Source organism: Myodes glareolus, chromosome 5, assembly GCF_982192425.1.
Source record: "Myodes glareolus chromosome 5, mMyoGla1.1, whole genome shotgun sequence".
Classification (NCBI taxonomy): domain Eukaryota; kingdom Metazoa; phylum Chordata; class Mammalia; order Rodentia; family Cricetidae; genus Myodes; species Myodes glareolus.
In genome coordinates, this window is record NC_142030.1 from 84,132,380 (window position 1) to 84,149,868 (window position 17,489).

Consider the following 17,489-nt stretch of genomic DNA (forward strand, 5'->3'; position numbering starts at 1 on the left):
TCAGTATTCTAAGTCCAGTGTCATTCCCACCTCATTTATTTTCATAAATATGGAACAATTCAGTGTAACTAATCAAAATGGGAAACCTACAGTATTTATTGTTCTCAATGAACCCTACTATTGTTTCATATATTGTATATTCTACAATGTCCTGAAAACAAACCTGATATATTCTTTTTCTTTCAGAAACTGATTGTGACAGTTTACCCAGGTTTGAGAATGCCGTACTCATAGAAAAGGAAAAAAAATCTTATAGGTCAGGTGAAAAGGTGATGTTCAAATGTGCACCATCTTATCAAATGGATGGGTCCAACATTGTGACATGTGTTAATCGCATGTGGATTGGAGAGCTGGTATGCAAAGGTAGTTTGATGCACTTTCAACATATATTTATTATAGTTTTAGAAGACTGATTAAAAAAGCCTAGCAGAATTTAATGATGGACAAAGATTATCTCTTAAATCAAGCCAAAGTTGATTTATGTTTAAAATAAAATCATGAAATTGAAAACCCAATGGCTAAGCAAATGGAGTAATGGTCTCCAGAATGTGGTTCTGTGTCCATCATCATCGGTATCTTTGGACCAGGTTTGTGAATGTAATTAATACTGCGGAGCTCCTCCTAGAGATCTTAAGCAGAAAAACATCTAGAGGGGAGATCTTGAGTCTACTGTAATTTTTCTCAGTGATTCTGGGAAAACTCAGCTTGGAAAATATAGCTGTAAACTGTAATCATTTGTAAATGCATTGTTAAAGAATAATCTTTCATTTGATATCTTATATATATCTCATTTTCTCTAATTGTTGGGATATTAGAATATTTTATTTGATCATCTTTTCCTTATAACTTTGATAATCTTGAAACAACGTTTTCCTCCTTATATTGAAAATAGATTTTGCTCGCATGTATATCCTTACTGTTTTTTTTCCTCTACTTCTCCCAGTTCCTCTCCACCTCTTGTCCCATCTGAACACATAGCCTTATTGTCTGTCATTAGAAAATAAAAGCTTTCTAAGGAATAATAAAAGAACAAAACAAATAATAAACACATAAGAATGGGACAAAATAGACTGTTTAAGGGAAAAGAGCTGAAGATAAGACACAAGAATTGATACAAAAATAAAGCTTCACTTATTTGCATACTCAGGAATCGTTCAAAGTGGTAATGGAAACTGTATGTAAACGACTTGTAGGGTAAAAAGAGAGAAGGAAAAATATAAACAAAATAAAAATTAAAGCAAATTAAAAATAAGATGGAATTTAAGAAATAAAGAAAAATGAAAGACATGACGGTCCATTACGAGACAAGGAAATTACAAATATGCCCTTGAGTTGACTGATGCAGCCTACCCTTAGGATTAGCTTGTTTTTCATTTAATACTTCCTTGGAGAACTCTAGATTTTCATCTGCAAGTAGTTATCAATTGGAGATTGCTTCTGGGTTAGGAATGTGTGCTTATGCTGCCTTCTTTTTTCAGTTTTAGGACCCCATCTGGTGCAGAGCAGGCCCTGTGTGTGCTCCTCAGTCTGTTAGTTTCTATGCACATCAATCTTGTTGATTTAAAGGGCCTTGGTTTTGCATCCTCTATCCCTTCTGGTTCTTACTCTCTTTCTGTTGGCTCCTATTCTGCACGGTTCCCTGAGTCATACAAGAGTGGATTTTATACCCCAATACAATAGAGGGGGGAGGCAAAAGACTGCCTTTATACGATACAAAGGACAACTACAAAAGTTGCTTGCTTCAATACTTGAGACATCAAGCCATTAATTAATAAGAAAATCATTCTGTTGTTTAGGCAGTGAACCCACTTTTTACCAAATATCCTGAAGGCAGCAACTCCCTAGGTCAAATCTCTTAATTCAAAAGAAGGAGCAGAAATATGTTTCAATTCTCTGACCTTTGGTAAGGTCTACATATTGGGCCATCTTAATGTCCAAAACACCAAGTAAATATACTCTAGATCAGTGTGTGTAGCCATACTTGCCAACAGTCTCTCTAACCTTCAGACAAAGAGAAATAAGTTCACATTTTTGGGGCCTCTACAGTTTTTTAAGTTTCCTTTTTATTTAACTGAATTTTTTTCTCATATAATACACCCAGGCCACAGCTTCCCTCACTCTACTCCTCCCAGTTTCTCACTCTCCCCTGTACTTTAGATGCACTCCCCACCTTTTCCCTTCAGAAAATAAAAGGCCTCCAAGACAATAACTTAGCATGCCAAAACAGTCTGCAATAAGACAAGACAGACAGCTTCATAACTAGGCTGAACAAGGCAATATGACAGGAGGGAAAGTGTCCCAAGAGCAGGCAAATATATTAGAGACACACTCACTCCTACTGTTAGGAGTCCCACAAAAAAATATCAAGCTAAAAACCCTAACATGTAGGCATAGAATCTTGTGCAGAGCCTTGCAGGCCAAGTATTTTCTGCTTCAGTCTCTGTAAGCACATGTGAGCCCTGCTTTGTTGATTCAGAGGGTTATGTCCTTCTGGTTGTTGTGGTTATATAAAACACTGCAGATCCCCAAGTGGGCTAAACAGTTCCCTAAGTGGATGAAGGCAGCAGGGAGTACTATGCAGGGATGGTGCAATTCCCCAAGTGGCTGCAGTGGGCCACGAAGGGCCAGTCCCAAGCAGGGAGTCGTGAGGTGGATGAAAGACCCTGATGGGGCAGCCAGTCCCGTGAGGACAGACAGATGATTACACTAGGAGACTATGCCTCAGGTCTCCAAAGGCAGCCTGTCCCTGGTAAGGAGTCTGCTGGTGGGTGAAAGACAAAGATATGCCATGCAGAGTGAGGTTGGATATTTATTTAGTGGGTTATGAAGGGGGAAGGGGAGAAGAGGAGAAGAACAGAGAGAGAGGCAGAGGGGGGAAAGTGAAGAAGAGAGAGAGAGAAAAAGAAAGAGAGAGAGGGTGTGGACAGGGAGAAGTGGAAAGAAGGGAGAGACAGAAACTTTCTCTTGAAGGAAGAGATGGAAAAGAAGGGACTCAGGGTGGAAGCTGAAGATCATCTTACCTAGGTAGACAGGGGAGGGACTAGGCCTGGTTTGACTCTCTCTCCATTTTTTTACCTCATTTTAAAATGATTTTTATTGAGCTCTACATTTTTCTCTGCTCCCCTTCCTGCCTGTCCCCTTCCCAGTTCAACCCTCCCCCAAGGTCCCCAAGTTCCCAATTTACTCAGGAGATCTTGTCTTTTTCTACTTCCCATGTAGATTAGATCTATGCAAGTCACTCTTAGTGTCATCATTGTTGCCTACGTTCTCTGTGATTGTGGTTTGTAGACTGGATTTCTTTGTTTTATGTTAAAAAACCACCTATGAGTGAGTACATATGATAATTGTCTTTCTGTATCTTGGTTAACTCATTCAAAATAAGGTTTTCTAACTCCATTCATTTTCCTGCAAATTTCAAGCTGTCAGGTTTTTTTTTCTGCTGTGTAGTGCTCCATTGTGTAAATGTACCACATTTTCCTCAGCCATTCTTTAGTCAAGGGGCATTTAGGTTGTTTCCAGGTGCTAATTATAACAAACAATGCTGCTATGAACATAGTTGAGCACATGTCCTTGTGGTACGATTGAGCATCCTTTGGATATACACTTAAAAGTGGTATTACTGGGTCTTGAGGAAGGTTGTTTCCTTATTATCTGAGAAATTGCCACACCAGAGGGGTTGCACCTGCTTGCATTCCCACTAGCAATACAGGAGTGTTCCCCTTTCTTCACAACATCTCCAGCATAAGTTGTCATCAGTGTTTTTGATGTTGGCCATTCTTACATGTGTAAGAAATGAAGTATCTAACACCTGTAAGTTGTTTAGATTTGCATTTCTGTGATGACTAAGGATGTTAAACATTTCCTTCGGTGTATTTCATCCATTTTAGATTTCTCTGTTGAGAGTTCTCTGTTTAGATTTGTACTGTATTTTTTTTTATTGGAGTGTTTGGTTGGTCTGGTTCAAGGCCTCTGGCTTCTGCAATGCTATTGATACTGGGCCTCCTCTTATACATTTTGTTGTTACCCTGTGTCATTGAGATCCTGCAGCTTTAGATCTGCAAAAATGGCACCTTCATGTGCTCTAGCAGTTCATAGATAGAATGGAGGTTGGGGAGGGGTCGTCTCAGATTTCTGGTTCTTGTCCTGGATGGTAGCTAAGTTGGTCAGCCAGCCAACTCTTCTTCCTCATTACCAAGGAGATCTCTCCAGCACTGCCCAGCTAGCTCACACAAGTCAGCAAAGAGCAAGAGATGGGGCAAGTTCTCCTCTCCCTCCCTCAGGGCATGTTCACTTACTCCTTCCACTGGACCAACTCTGCTTACTGTGCTGCCCAGGTGAGGAACAGAGCCCACTCTCCCAGATGCAGAAGCCTGGAAGGGACAAAGCCAAGGTTTTCTACTCCCAAGAGCCAAGGACAAGCTCTGATATCTGCCACATGTAATAAGGGGTGAGGGACTATGGGATTTCCTTTTTTCTTACATACTGATTTAAAAATAAAAGACTTTATGAGTACATGTCAAGACTTAATTTTATGAGTACAGAAATTTCCCAAAATACTTCAATTAGTCATTTAGTATTGAATGTGAACTATATATTTTTGATGCAAAATTTTACATCATATCTATAAACAAACTTTAACTGCCTAGTCCACTGCTCAAATTTTATTTCAGATTATTTGCATGTGAAACAATTACTAATATGCTTGCTATATCTGTTCTTTTGTTAATTTTTGTATGCTTCCTCAGTTTTTCAGTCTTATTTCCCTTTTCCTTTTTCTTTAAGAAATATTTCTCAATATTTTCTGGCAAGCATCTTTTTTTTGGTTTTGAGTACATAATTTGAGTATGCTATCTCTGTTTCCTAACTGTTGTAGGAGGCCGCATGTTTGTTTCCTGAATGCCTGGCAGCTCAGCCCCAAAATAATCATACAGAATTTATTATTTAAATCACTGCTTGGCCCATTAGTTCTAACTTCTTAATAACTAACACTTACATATTAATTTAACCCATTTCTATTCATCTGTGTATTGCCCTTTGGCAGTGGTTTACCTAGTAAAGTTTCAGCATCTGTCTCCGGTGGGGCTACATGCCTCATTTCTCCCAGCACTCAGTATAGTTTTCCCTGCCTACATAAATTCTGCCCTATCAATAGGACAAGGCAGTTTCTTTATTAATCAATGGTATTCACATCATACAGAGGGGAAGCCCACATCACCTAACTACTTGTTACTGAAGTCACCCTGGGTATTTGTATGTGAGTGTGTGTGTGTGTGTGTGTGTGTGTGTGTGTGTGTGTGTGTTTGTCATCCTTTACTAATTATGGCATTTTATACTTCAATGGAATCTGAAAACTTCACTTAACCTTATAATTGATTTATAGTTCCCACTTGCCATGTTTTACTTAAAGATTTCTGATACATATACTGAACACCATTCTCAAATGCTAGGTTTCCCCTCAGACATGAGCATAATTTAATGAGCAGAAAGATCATTTAGTATATAACCCTCATTTTACCAGTTGCTTTTCACCTAAAGTCTTAATTTTTATTTTTATTTCTCCAATAAATTCAGGGAGTTAGTATTTCTGACGAACTCTTTGTGTGAGATAAATCCTTTTTATCTTCTTTTATCTGATAGTGTCTACCTTGAAGGGGCTAGCACCACTGGACAAAGATTTCAAGGCTGACTCTCATTTTCTTTCATCTCCTATGGCCTCCATGGTGGTAGATGGGAAGTCACTTTCTTTCAATCTTCATCCAATGTGGATAGTGATGACTTCATTCATTTAAAAAAATTTCTTGGAGCAGTTTCAATGCATGTGTCTGCATGAGCTTCACAACTTGTTCTGTTTGAGTTTACTCAGTTCTTAAACATGCATAATTATGCCTTATACCCAACTGTTTTCGTTTTCCTTCATGGTATAACATTTTCATTGGATCTTGAACATTTTATTTTTCTTGTAGACAACATTGGAAATCAGTTCTGTTTAATGATGTTCCTGTTGAAATCTTACTCAACAGATTATACAACCAGTACTTGATTTCAGTCTTTTCCTATGATCTCATTGGACAATCAGACACCCAAAAGAAAAACAAATGGTATAAAACATTGTACAGCTAGTTGCACCCTGAATTTCTTAACTAGAATTCTCAGTCTTCCCTCTTCCCATATTGTTTACTAAATAGATTATATATTAGAATCCCTGTTGTACCTAGCAAAAGTATAACCTATAGATTCCAATAAATATTTGTCCACCTTAAGAAATCAGAAAGCCTAATTAGCCTTCTGTAGCTTTATAAGCTTTAATTTCTTGTCCATAAATGTGTGTTTCTGCAAAATTTATGATGAGGATTGGGAATATGCAAAGCAATAAATACACCAGTGTCTTAAAAACAAAGAAACCTTGACTGTCTACACTAGCATCTGTATGTTCAGAAGTTACAATATTTACTAGCACTGGAAGGCTTCAGAACAGACATGCACACTCCAATTCAATAAGTACTTTAGATGAGAAGAAAGAAAAAAATAGTAACTGTTAATTTGATTGAAATTTCTTCAAGGAATAATTTATGTGGCCTGAAATCACTAAAGTCTTGTTTAGAACTGTGCTTTCATTGGTTCTGTTTAAGGCTGTACTTTGATTTGATCTCTCAAACATTCAAATGTTGTCATTCTTAGATTCGACGGGGAAATGTGGGCCTCCTCCATCTATTGAAAATGGAGACATCACCTCCTTCCCATTAGAAGAATATGCACCATTATCTTCAGTTGAATATCAGTGCCAGAACTTGTACCGACTGCAGGGCAAAAAGAAAATAACATGTAGAAATGGAGAGTGGTCTGAGCCACCAAAATGTTTACGTAAGTACCTTGTTTTTATAAATCACAGGAGATTAATTTTTATGATATGCATATTTTTCGGTTAGTAAAGAACATTCACAGATTAAAAGCACGCTTTTGCTTAGTGCTTCACTGCCAAATATCAGCATGTGAAGAAAGCAAGATTATTAGATTCCTTTTATATAAAAATAGTTCACAAATATAGTTATGCAACTTATTCTTTATTATTGTGTTTTTATTAGTATGTATTGATGTCCATAAAATATCATGCGAGCATGATATTTCCATATCTGTTGGATCAGTTGATGTTTTCTTGCTTTGAGGAGACACCATAACCCTAGCAACTCTTATAAAAGAAATCATTTAAGTGGGAAGTGTTTACAGTTTCAGAGCCTAGTTCATTATCATCATGTGGGGGTAGCATGGTGGTACACAGGCAGATTTTGTGGTGGGGAAATAGCTGAAAGTTCTATATCTGACTCTGAAGGCAGCAGGATGCTATAGACACTGGACCTGCCTTGGTCTTTTGAAACCTTAAAGCCTACAACCAGAGATACATTTCTAACAAGGTTACACCTACTCCAACAAAGTCACAGCCCAGTCCTATTCAAGCAGTAGCTCCCTGATAAATAAGCAACATATAAGTAAGTGGAGGCTGCTGTAGTTAGGGTTTCTATTGCTGAGATGAAACAACATTACTAAAAACAAGTTGGGGAGGAAAGGGTTTATTTGGCTTTCACTTCCATATTTCTACTTATTATCGAAGGAAGTGAGCACAGGAACCTGGAGGCAGGAGCTGATGTAGAGGCCACGGAGGGGTTATGCTCACTAGCTTACTTTTCATGGCTTACTAAGCCAGCCTTTTTATAACCTCCAGGACTGCCATGGACTGGTCCCTCCCACACTGATCACTAATTGAGAAAAGGCTTTACAGCTGGATGTCATGGAGGCTTTTCCTCAACTGAAACTCCTTCTTCTCTGTTGACTCCAGCTTGTGTCATGTATCTATTTGACACAGAAAATCTTTCAATACAGAGGCCATTCTTATTCATATACCACACCTCTACACACCTTGCAGTTATTAAGTCTATGTCCCTCAAGGAAGCTCCCCTTCCCTTAGATAAACGATCTAACTTCTACTAATCACTGTCAGGCAGTCTAGAGGAATTTTAGTTTTTCTTCCATTGTGTGGGAAAGAATATGAAGGACTTGTATTCTTGTGTTTGGCTCATTTCACTTAAAGTCCTTCAATGCCTTTTTCTAACTAAAATAATAAAAGTTATCTTTATTGTCTGAATTATATTTGACATACAAATATACTACGTTATCTTTATAAGTTCATCAATTGGTGGGTACCCAGACTGTTATCCCATCATAGTTACTATATCATGGCAATGTGCAATAAACGTATACGTGCAGGTGGAGAAGGCTGGTTTCTTTTCCTCTGGGTACATATCAAAGAGGGATACAGCAATAGTATATGGAAGATCAATTTTTAGATTCTCGTGAAATCTCCATATTATTGTCCATAGTAGCTATACAAACTCATATTCCCATTAATAGATTCAAAGTTTCCTTTCCACTACAACTCATGAACATTTGTAATTTTTAAGGGTTCCTTTCTGCAATGCCATTAAACATGGGTGATAAGGTATCTCACTGGAAATCTGTCAGGGAAATGAGAGCTAATGATACTAAGCAACTATTCCCCCTCACCCACATGTATAATATTCCTATCAGAAGTGTCTCTTTATTTTACCCAGTTTTGGTGGTCTTTTTTGTTTTTAAAATATTTTCAATTCCATTTGTATTTTTGAGATAGGAAACAACTATAGACCCCTGACAACAAAAAACTCCACAATTTTCTCCAGTTCTATAGGTTGTTTCTGCTTCATTGTATTGACTATGTTTTTTGATATACACAAGCATTTCATTGTGATAAACTCCATTCATCAAGATTTGTTTTTTGTTTTGTGATTTGGGATCCCATCTAAACATTAAGTGTCCAAACCCAAGGAGGTGTTTTCCTGTTATTTTTTCTTGTAATTTCAACATCTCGTTCTTACATTTATATCTTTAATCGACTTTGGGTTGATTTTTGCCTAGAAGGAGAAATAGGAATTAAATTTTAATTCTTTCCATATGGATATTGATTACTCTTGTATTATTTATTGAATAAGCTATCAGTTTTCCTCTATTAAGATCAATTAACTATAGACACATAGATCAATTTTTCAAATCTCTTTTCTCATTCACTTTATTGTTCATCTAAGTGTCACAGTGCTCTGGCTACTGAGGGGTTTCTGGTGTATATTGAAATAAGATATTATGATATCTCCTGGATATTTTTTGTTTAAGTTCTAGTTGTCTACGCATTTTATTGTACTTCCATTGAAGTTTTAGAATCTCCCATCCATTTGTATGAAAATTTTATTGGTATTTCAATGGAGTTTCATGGAGTATGATAATTGGCATGGGGAAGATGTACATTTTAATATTAATACTGATATTGATTCTTCTAAAAATTTAACAGACAAGATTTATCCATTTTTTGTCTCTCATCATTCTTCCACCAGTTAACTAATAGTTATGGTTAAAGTCTTGCACTTCTGTTGTTAATTCATTGCTAAATTGAGTTTTTGATGCTAATGATAATGAGGTTGCTTTGTTAATTCACAGAAAATATTGGTCTATAAAAAGAACTGATTTTCATATAATGAAATATAATTGTATACTGACAATGAAGGAACTACCTAACCAGTTTTGTTTTCAGTTTTCATGTTTTGTTCTTAATTTAAAATACTTTTCACACAATATATCTTTATTATAATTTCCTCTCCTTCTATTCCTCCAAATTCACACCCCATATAGCTTCCCCTCAAAATCTACCTTAAAAAGTATGAGAAACTTTTATGGCATTTGATGATTCTACTGTACTCTCTTTTATATTCTTAACTACTCAGTCATTTTTAACATTGTAGATGCATCAAGGTTTCTCATATGCTTTCCCTGCTTCTATTGAAATGATCTCTTAACTTACCATTCATCCATTGATGTAATGCAGTACATTATTAATATATATGGGTTGAATTATTCTTACTTTCTAAGGAGGCAATAAAGTTGATTCTGGTGGACCATTTCTAAGAATTCCTACAGAAATATTATTTATTTATTTATGTATTCATTATTTTAAAAAATATCTTTTCTCATTTCACATGCCAATCTCAGTTCCCTGTACTTCCTCTCTTCCACACCCTCTAGTTTTCCCCCTACTCCCATTCCACTACTCAGAGAGGGTAAAGCTTCCCATAGGAATTCACCAAAGTCTAGCACATGCTGTGAGGAAGGACCAAGGCCCTCCCCATCATACATTAAGCAGTGACCCACAGTCTTCCCCATACAACTGTCATTTACATTCAAAGGGCATCGTTTGATCCTATGCTGGTTCCCCCACTGTGAGGTAAGATTGGTGGGTTCCCATTATGACTCAGGTTGACTGTCTCATGGATATCCCCATCTGGGACATGGCCGTTTTGTTCATATTTTTGCTCCTCCTTCTCTTCAACTGGACTTTGGGAGATCAGCCCAGTGCCCTGATGTGGAACTCTAAATTTTTTTCATCAGTTGCTGGGTGAAGATTCTCTGACAACATTTAATATCATCATCAATCTGACTACAGGGCAATACCAATTCAGGAACCCTCTCCACCATTGCTTAGGGCCTTAGCTGGGGGTCATCCTTGTGAATTCCTGGGAATTTCTTTAGTGCCAGGTTTCTTGCTAGCTCCATATTGCCTTTCTCAATTAAGAAATCCCTTTCCGTGCTCTCCTGCTCTGTCCTTCCCCCATCTTTATTATTCTGTCCTGTTGTAGGAGTCTGCTTTTTCTTTTCTGGGTGCCGAGACCTGAAGTAACCACATAAAAATTATATTAATTAAATCATTGTTTGGTCTATTAGTTTTAACTTCTTATTGGTTAGGTCTTACATCCTAAACTAGACCATCTCCATTAATCTGTGCATTGCCATGTGGCTGTGGCTTACTGGATAAAGTTGCATCCAGCATACATGGATTCTCCTTGACTCTACGTTCTTTCTCCCTGCATACAGTTTTGTTTTCCCTACCAAACTAAGTTCTACCTTGCTATAGGTCAAAACAGTCTCTTTATTCATTAATCAATAAAAGCAACACATAGACAGAATTACCTCCCACACCACTGTTCCCTCAAGTTCTCCTCTCCCCTTCTCCTCCCCTTCCACCCTCTCTTTCTTTCTCACCCTGATGCTCCTAAGTTACTTCAGATCTTGTCTATTTCCCCTTCCCAAGGGCATCTATACATGTTTCTCTTAGAGTTCTACTTGTTACCTAGCTTCTCTGGGATCATGAACTATATGACCGTTGTCTGTTGTTTTATATATAATATCCAATTGTTAGTGAGTACATGCTGTGCTCATCTTTGTGTAACTGGATTAACTCACTCCGGAATTTTTTACTAGTTTCATTTATTTGCAAGCAAATTTCAAGATGTCGTAGGGTTTTTTTTTTTTCTGCTGAATAATGCTTCAATGTGTAAATGTACTACATTTTCTCTATTTGTTGTCTTGTTAAGGACATCTAGGTTGTTTCCAGTTTCTGGTTACTGCTGTTATGAACACAGATGAGCAAATGTCCTTATAGTGTAATTGGACATTCTTTGGGTGTATGCCCCAAAGTATTATTGCTGGGTCTTGAGTCAGGTTGATTCCCAATTTTCTAAAAAATTGCTATCCTGCTTTCCAAGGTGGCTGTACAAGTTTTCATTCCCACCTGAAATGGATGAATGTTTCCCTTACTCAACATCCTCTCCAACATAAGCAATCATCCATGCTTTTGGTCTTAGCCATTCCGACTAGCGTAAGATGGTATCTCAGAGTCATTTTGATTTGCATTTTTCTGATGGCTAGGGAAGTTGAACATTTCTTTACAAGTCTTTGGCCATTTGACATTCTTCTATTAAGAATTTTCTGTTTAGAACTATACCTTATTTTTAATTGAATTATTTTATATTTTGTTGTCTAGTTCTTAAATCAGTCCTCTGTCTAATGTGGGGATGGTGAAGATATTTTCCCAGTCAATAGCCTGTGCATTTGTCTTATTGATTGTGTCCTTTGCTTTACAGAATTTTATTAGTTTTACGAGGTCCCATTTATTTATTGTTGTTCTGAGTGTCTGTGCTACTGGTTTTGTATTTAGGAAGTGTTCTCCTGTGCCTATGCATTTAAGGCTACTTCCCACTTTCTTTTCTATCAGGTTCAGTGTGGTCAGATATATGTTGAGGTCTTTAATCTATTTGTATACGAATTTTGTGCATCATGATAGTTATGACTCTATTTTCATTCTTCTACTTGTTGACATCCAGTTATGCCAGCACCATTTGTTGAAGATCTTTCTTCTTTCCATTGTATAATTTTAGATTTTTTTTCAAAAATCAGGTATTCATAGGTTTGTGGATTAGTATCGGAGTCTTTGATTAAATTCCATTGGTCCACCTGTCTGTTTCTATGCCAGTACCAATCTGTTTTCATTACTGTAGGTCTACAATAGAGCTTGATGTGAGGGATGTGATGCCTCCAGAAGTTCCTTTATTGTACAGAATTGTTTTGGGTATTCAGTTGTTTTGTTTTGTTTTGCTTTTTGTTTTTGTGTGTGTGTGTGTGTTTTTGCTATTCCACAGAAGTATTGAGTATTGTTTTTTCAAGGTCTATAAAAAATTGTGTATTTTGCTGAGGATTGCACTGAATACATATATTGCATTTGGTATGAATGTCATTTTTATTATGATGTTCCTACCTATCCAAGAGAATGGAAGATCTTTCCATTTTCTGATATAATCTTCAATTTCTTTCTTTAGAGATTTAGAGATCTTGACATAGAGGTCTTTCACTTCTTTGGTTATTGTTAAGCCAAGATATTTTATGCTGTTTGTGGCTATTTTTGAATGATAATGTTTCTCTTGATCTCCTTTTGTTGTCAAATTGCACTAGATAGGACTTTCAGTATTATGCTGAACCGATATGGAGAGCATAGACAGCATTGTCTTACTCCTGATTTTAGTAAAATTGCATTTAGTTTCTTTTAATTTGATATTTGCTGTCAACTTGCTATATATTGTTTTTATTATGTTTGGAAATGATCCTTATATTCCTTATCTCTCCAGAACCTTTATCATACGTGGTGCTTTCTCAACATCTGATGAGATGATCATATGGGTTTTTATTTCCATTAATTTATATGGTGGATTGCATTGTTAAATTTTTATATATCAAACCATCCTTGCATTTCTTGGATGAAGCCAACTTGATTATGGTAGATGATTTTCTATGTGTTCTTAGATTCAATTTTCCAGAATTTTTTGAGTATTTTCTCATCAATGTTCATGAGGAAGTTTGTCTTTAATTCTCTTTATTAGTTGAGTCTGTGTAGTTTTGGTGTTAGGATAACTGTAACCTCTTAAAACAAGTTTGGCAACGTTCCTTCGGTGTCTGTGGTATGGAACAATTTGAGGAGTATATATAATAGATCTTCTTTGAAGTTCTAGTAGAATTATGCAATGAAACCATCTGACTCTGGGCTTTTGCTGTTATTGGGAGACTCTTGATGACTCCTATTTCCCTACAACTTATAGGTATGTTTAAAATGTTCACATGGTCTTGATTTAATTTTGGTACCAGTTCCAGAAAATTGTCCATTTCTTTTACAATTTAAAATTTTTTGGAAGACAAGTTTTCAGATATGACCTAATGGTTCTCTGGATCCTCAGTGTCTCTTGCTATGTCAAACTTTTCATTTTCAATTTTGTTAATTTTAATTTTCTATCTCTACCTTTTGATTAGTTTGGATAAGGGTTTGTCTGTCTTGTTGATATTTTCAAAAAACTAGCTCTTTGTTTAATTGATTCTTTTTATTGTTTTCTTTGTTTCTACTTTATTGAATTTTCCCCATTCTGAATATTTTTTGTCATCTATTTTTTCTGTGTAAATTGACTTCTTTTTATTCTAGAGCTTTCAGGTGTGCTGTTAAGTTTCTAGTATGAGATTTCTCCACATTCTTTATGCAGGCACTTAGTGCTATGCACTTTCTTCTTAGCACTGCCTTCATACTGTCAAGTAGGTATGGGTATGTTGTGTATTCATTTTATTTGATTTCTTGAAAGTCTTTAATTTTTTTCTTTATTTTTTCCTTGACCCAGGGGTGATTCAGTTGAGTATTGTTCAGTTTCCATGAGTGTGTAGACTTTCTGTGAGTAGTGTTGTTGTTGAATTTTAATTTAAGTCATTGTGATCTGATAAGATACAGGGGATTATTCTATTTTCTTTTATATCTGTGGCTGTTTGCTTTGTTACCAAGTATGTGGTCAATTTTTGAGAAGTTTCCATGAGATGCTAAGAAGAAGGTATATTCTTTTGTTTTCTTTGGTGGAATGTTCTATAGATGTCTGTTAAGTCCATTTGAGTCATGACATCTGTTAGTTCACTTATCTCTCTGTTAAGTTTCTGTCTGGTTGAACTGTCAATTGTGGAGAATGAGATGTTGAAGTCTCATACTATTAGTGTGTATACTGTGTAGAATTTGATGTGCAATTTTAGCTTTAATTATGTTTTTTTTCACATATGTGTGTGCTCTTGTATTTGGGGCATAGTTGTTCAGGATTTTGTCCGCATCTTGATGAATTTTTCCATGATAAGTTTGAAGTGTCCTTCTCCATCTCTTCTAATTGATTTTAGTTTTAATTCTATCTTGTTATATATTAGGATAGCTACACCTGCTTATTTCTTAGGTTCATTTTATTGGAAAATTTTTTCCACCCTTTATCCTGAGGTGATGTCTCTCTTTGAGGTGTGTTTCTTATATGCAGAAGAAGGACGGATCCTGTTTTCATATCCATCCTGTCAGCCTGTGTCTTTTTATAGGTGAACTGAGTCCATTGATATTAAGAGATATTAATGATCAATGAAAGTTAAATCTTGTTATTTTTCAGTGATAGAGTTTGAGTGTTTCCTTTTTTAGGGTTTTCTGGTGTGAGGCTATATGTTGCCTCTGTTTTTGTGGGTTCAACTAGCTTCCTTGAGATGGAATTTTCCTACTTTTACTTTCTATAAGACTGGGTTTGTAGATAGGTATTGTTTTTGTTTAAATTGGTTTATTTTTTCAAGGACTATCTTGTTTTCTCCATCGATGGTGATTGAAAGCTTTGCTGGACATAATAGTCAGGGTTTGCATCCATGTTCTTTAAGTGTCTACAGAACACATGTCTAGGACTTTCTGGCTTTCAGTGTTTCCACTGAGAAGTCAGGTATGGTGCTGACAGGTCTGCCTTTATATGTTACTTGGCCTTTTTCCTTTGTGACTCTTAGTATTCTTTCTTTATTCAGTATGTTTAGTGTTTTGATTATTACATGGTCATGGATCTTTTTGGGGACAATCTATTTAGTGTTCTGTAGCTACTTGTACCTTCATAGGCATATACTTATTTAGGTTGGGAATGTTTTCTTCAATGATTTTGCTGAATGTATTTTCTGTGCCTTGTAGCTGGAGTTTTCCTTCTTCTATCTTTATTATTCTTAGGTCTTGTTGCCCCCCATTTCTTCACATTTCTTGTGATTTTTTCTGTGCACATCTGTCTGATCAGTTTTTCATGCACTACATTGATGAACACTTTTTTACATGAGATGTATCTTGACTACAGTGCAGGAATTAATTCATTGCAGCACCAATAGATTATTCATAATTAGCACCTTTGGGCACAATATGAACTACTGTTTCTGTGAATTATAATGAAACTTGGACACTCATTAGCTCAGGTTGGGTGGTAGAGACAGCACAGGGTACAGGGTGATTGTTGTGTGAAATTCCTACAGTGCATATGGTTGCACACAGAGGATGATTAGGTTTTCTCAGAAACTTTTCTTAGCAAATTTACTACTCTCAAGGGATATTTTTCCTGGAAACCTAAGCAGAGAGTGATCAGTAGGATTTGCCTCTGACCGGACAGTGGCATGGGACCAGATGCTGCACTGGAGGGTGGTTCAGAGAATTTGGTAACCATTCTGTAGCACTTAGTCGCAGGCTTTACAGTAGTGTATGATTAGATGCACTGTGAGCCAGGATTGTAGCATTAAACAATTTGCAGGAGACAGCATGAACTTGGATATTAAGTCCTCTTGCTTTTCTAGCAATGTAAAGAAGGCCAGGGGCTCAGGTGGTGGTTGCAGGAGATGCTTTCCAAGCAAGTTAGTCACTTATATAATGTTGTAATTTGATAGACATAATTTTAAAACTATAAAAATCAAATTCATAATACAATTATCACTATTCATAGTTATAGCTTTGTGATTGAATGTTATGATAGTAATTATGATTTTGTTTGGTAAGAGTAATATTTTTCAGTATACTCATCTTACTGAATGTTAGGTCTGAATATCATGTACATGTCTAAGTTTAAATTTTTTACCTTTGCCCAATACCTAAATAAATACAAACAACCTTGCATTACTGAATTCTAAGTGTCTTCTTTCATTGACATTAGGAGTCCTTTCCGTTGAAATCTAATTATATCATTAAAAACATTGTTTGACACCATTTGCTATCCAATATGAACTAATTCTATGTCATAGTTTAAAACAGGATTTTAAAACTTTGAAGAATTGGGCTGGAGTATCTGTAAGTGTATGTATTAATAAACTTTTGGTGATTTTTTTTCAGATGCATGTGTAATATCAGAAGAGACCATGGAAAGTCATAACATAACTTTCAAATGGATAGAAAAACAAAACCTCTATTTCAAATCAGGGGAATATGTAGAATTTTCATGTAAATATGGATATAATGTGGCAAATAAATCACCTCCACTTCGTACAAGGTGCATTGATGGTCGAATCAACTATCCCAGTTGTATAAAAAGTTCTTCGTTTAGTGGATGAATGAACCTTTGTTGAGAAATATTCATGCATATTACTAACCCAGTTTCAATTTATGGTTGATGTACTGTTTAACTCATTTCTTCTCACAAGTATAAACTTCTGTTGATATACAGTGATTAATTTGGAGCCTGAGAAACAACTACCACAAATGCAAAACAGTGCATTAAAAACTCCTTTGTGCCTTAAAAACAAAATGTGTTGTGCCCTAGCACAATAGCCAATGGCAAGAAAATAAATGCAATTATTGTCTATTTGTACCCATAACTTTTTAAAAGCTTTCCGATCTTTCTCAATACATTTTGATCAAAGGTTTTGATTCATGTTGAAAAGAAAACATATTGTTCCATATCAAAAATTAGTATTCTCTCACAAATATGTAATAATCAATCTGTCACACTTAACATTATTTATGAATATAAGTAATTGCTACATACTACTTTTGTATTAATAAACAAATCTTAGAAACGTTTTGTGTATGAATTATGGAACACATTCATTTGACACATTGAAATATTCAAGCAATTATACAAAGGAGTTAAAATTTAACTGCGCATAGAATTCTGTCAGTGATATAAACCTATAAAAAGTCTGTATAACTGAAAAGGATGCAATAAGTCCATGCTTTATGCCCAAATTAATGAAAGAAAATAGCAGAAAATACAGTCAAATTTATTTTTAAAAACCTGTATTTA

At 35.8% G+C, this 17,489-nt stretch overlaps 1 protein-coding gene across 2 annotated transcripts in view; it reads left to right on the plus strand.

Annotated features, from left to right (window-relative positions):
• Nucleotides 1-17,263, plus strand: part of LOC125398248 (complement factor H-like) — a 49,408-nt gene extending 32,145 nt beyond the window's left edge. Inside the window, exons 12-14 of one of the 2 annotated variants that reach the window (XM_087906452.1) lie at nt 187-363; nt 6,679-6,861; nt 7,718-7,948. In XM_087906452.1, coding sequence (XP_087762578.1) covers nt 187-363; nt 6,679-6,861; nt 7,718-7,755 — 398 coding nt within the window. In that variant the 3' untranslated portion in view covers nt 7,756-7,948. Of the gene's footprint in view, nt 1-186; nt 364-6,678; nt 6,862-7,717; nt 7,949-16,579 lie in introns of those variants that run through there. The other variant, XM_087906451.1, reaches the window with a different exon arrangement.
• The last annotated feature ends 226 nt before the right edge of the window (nt 17,264-17,489 follow it).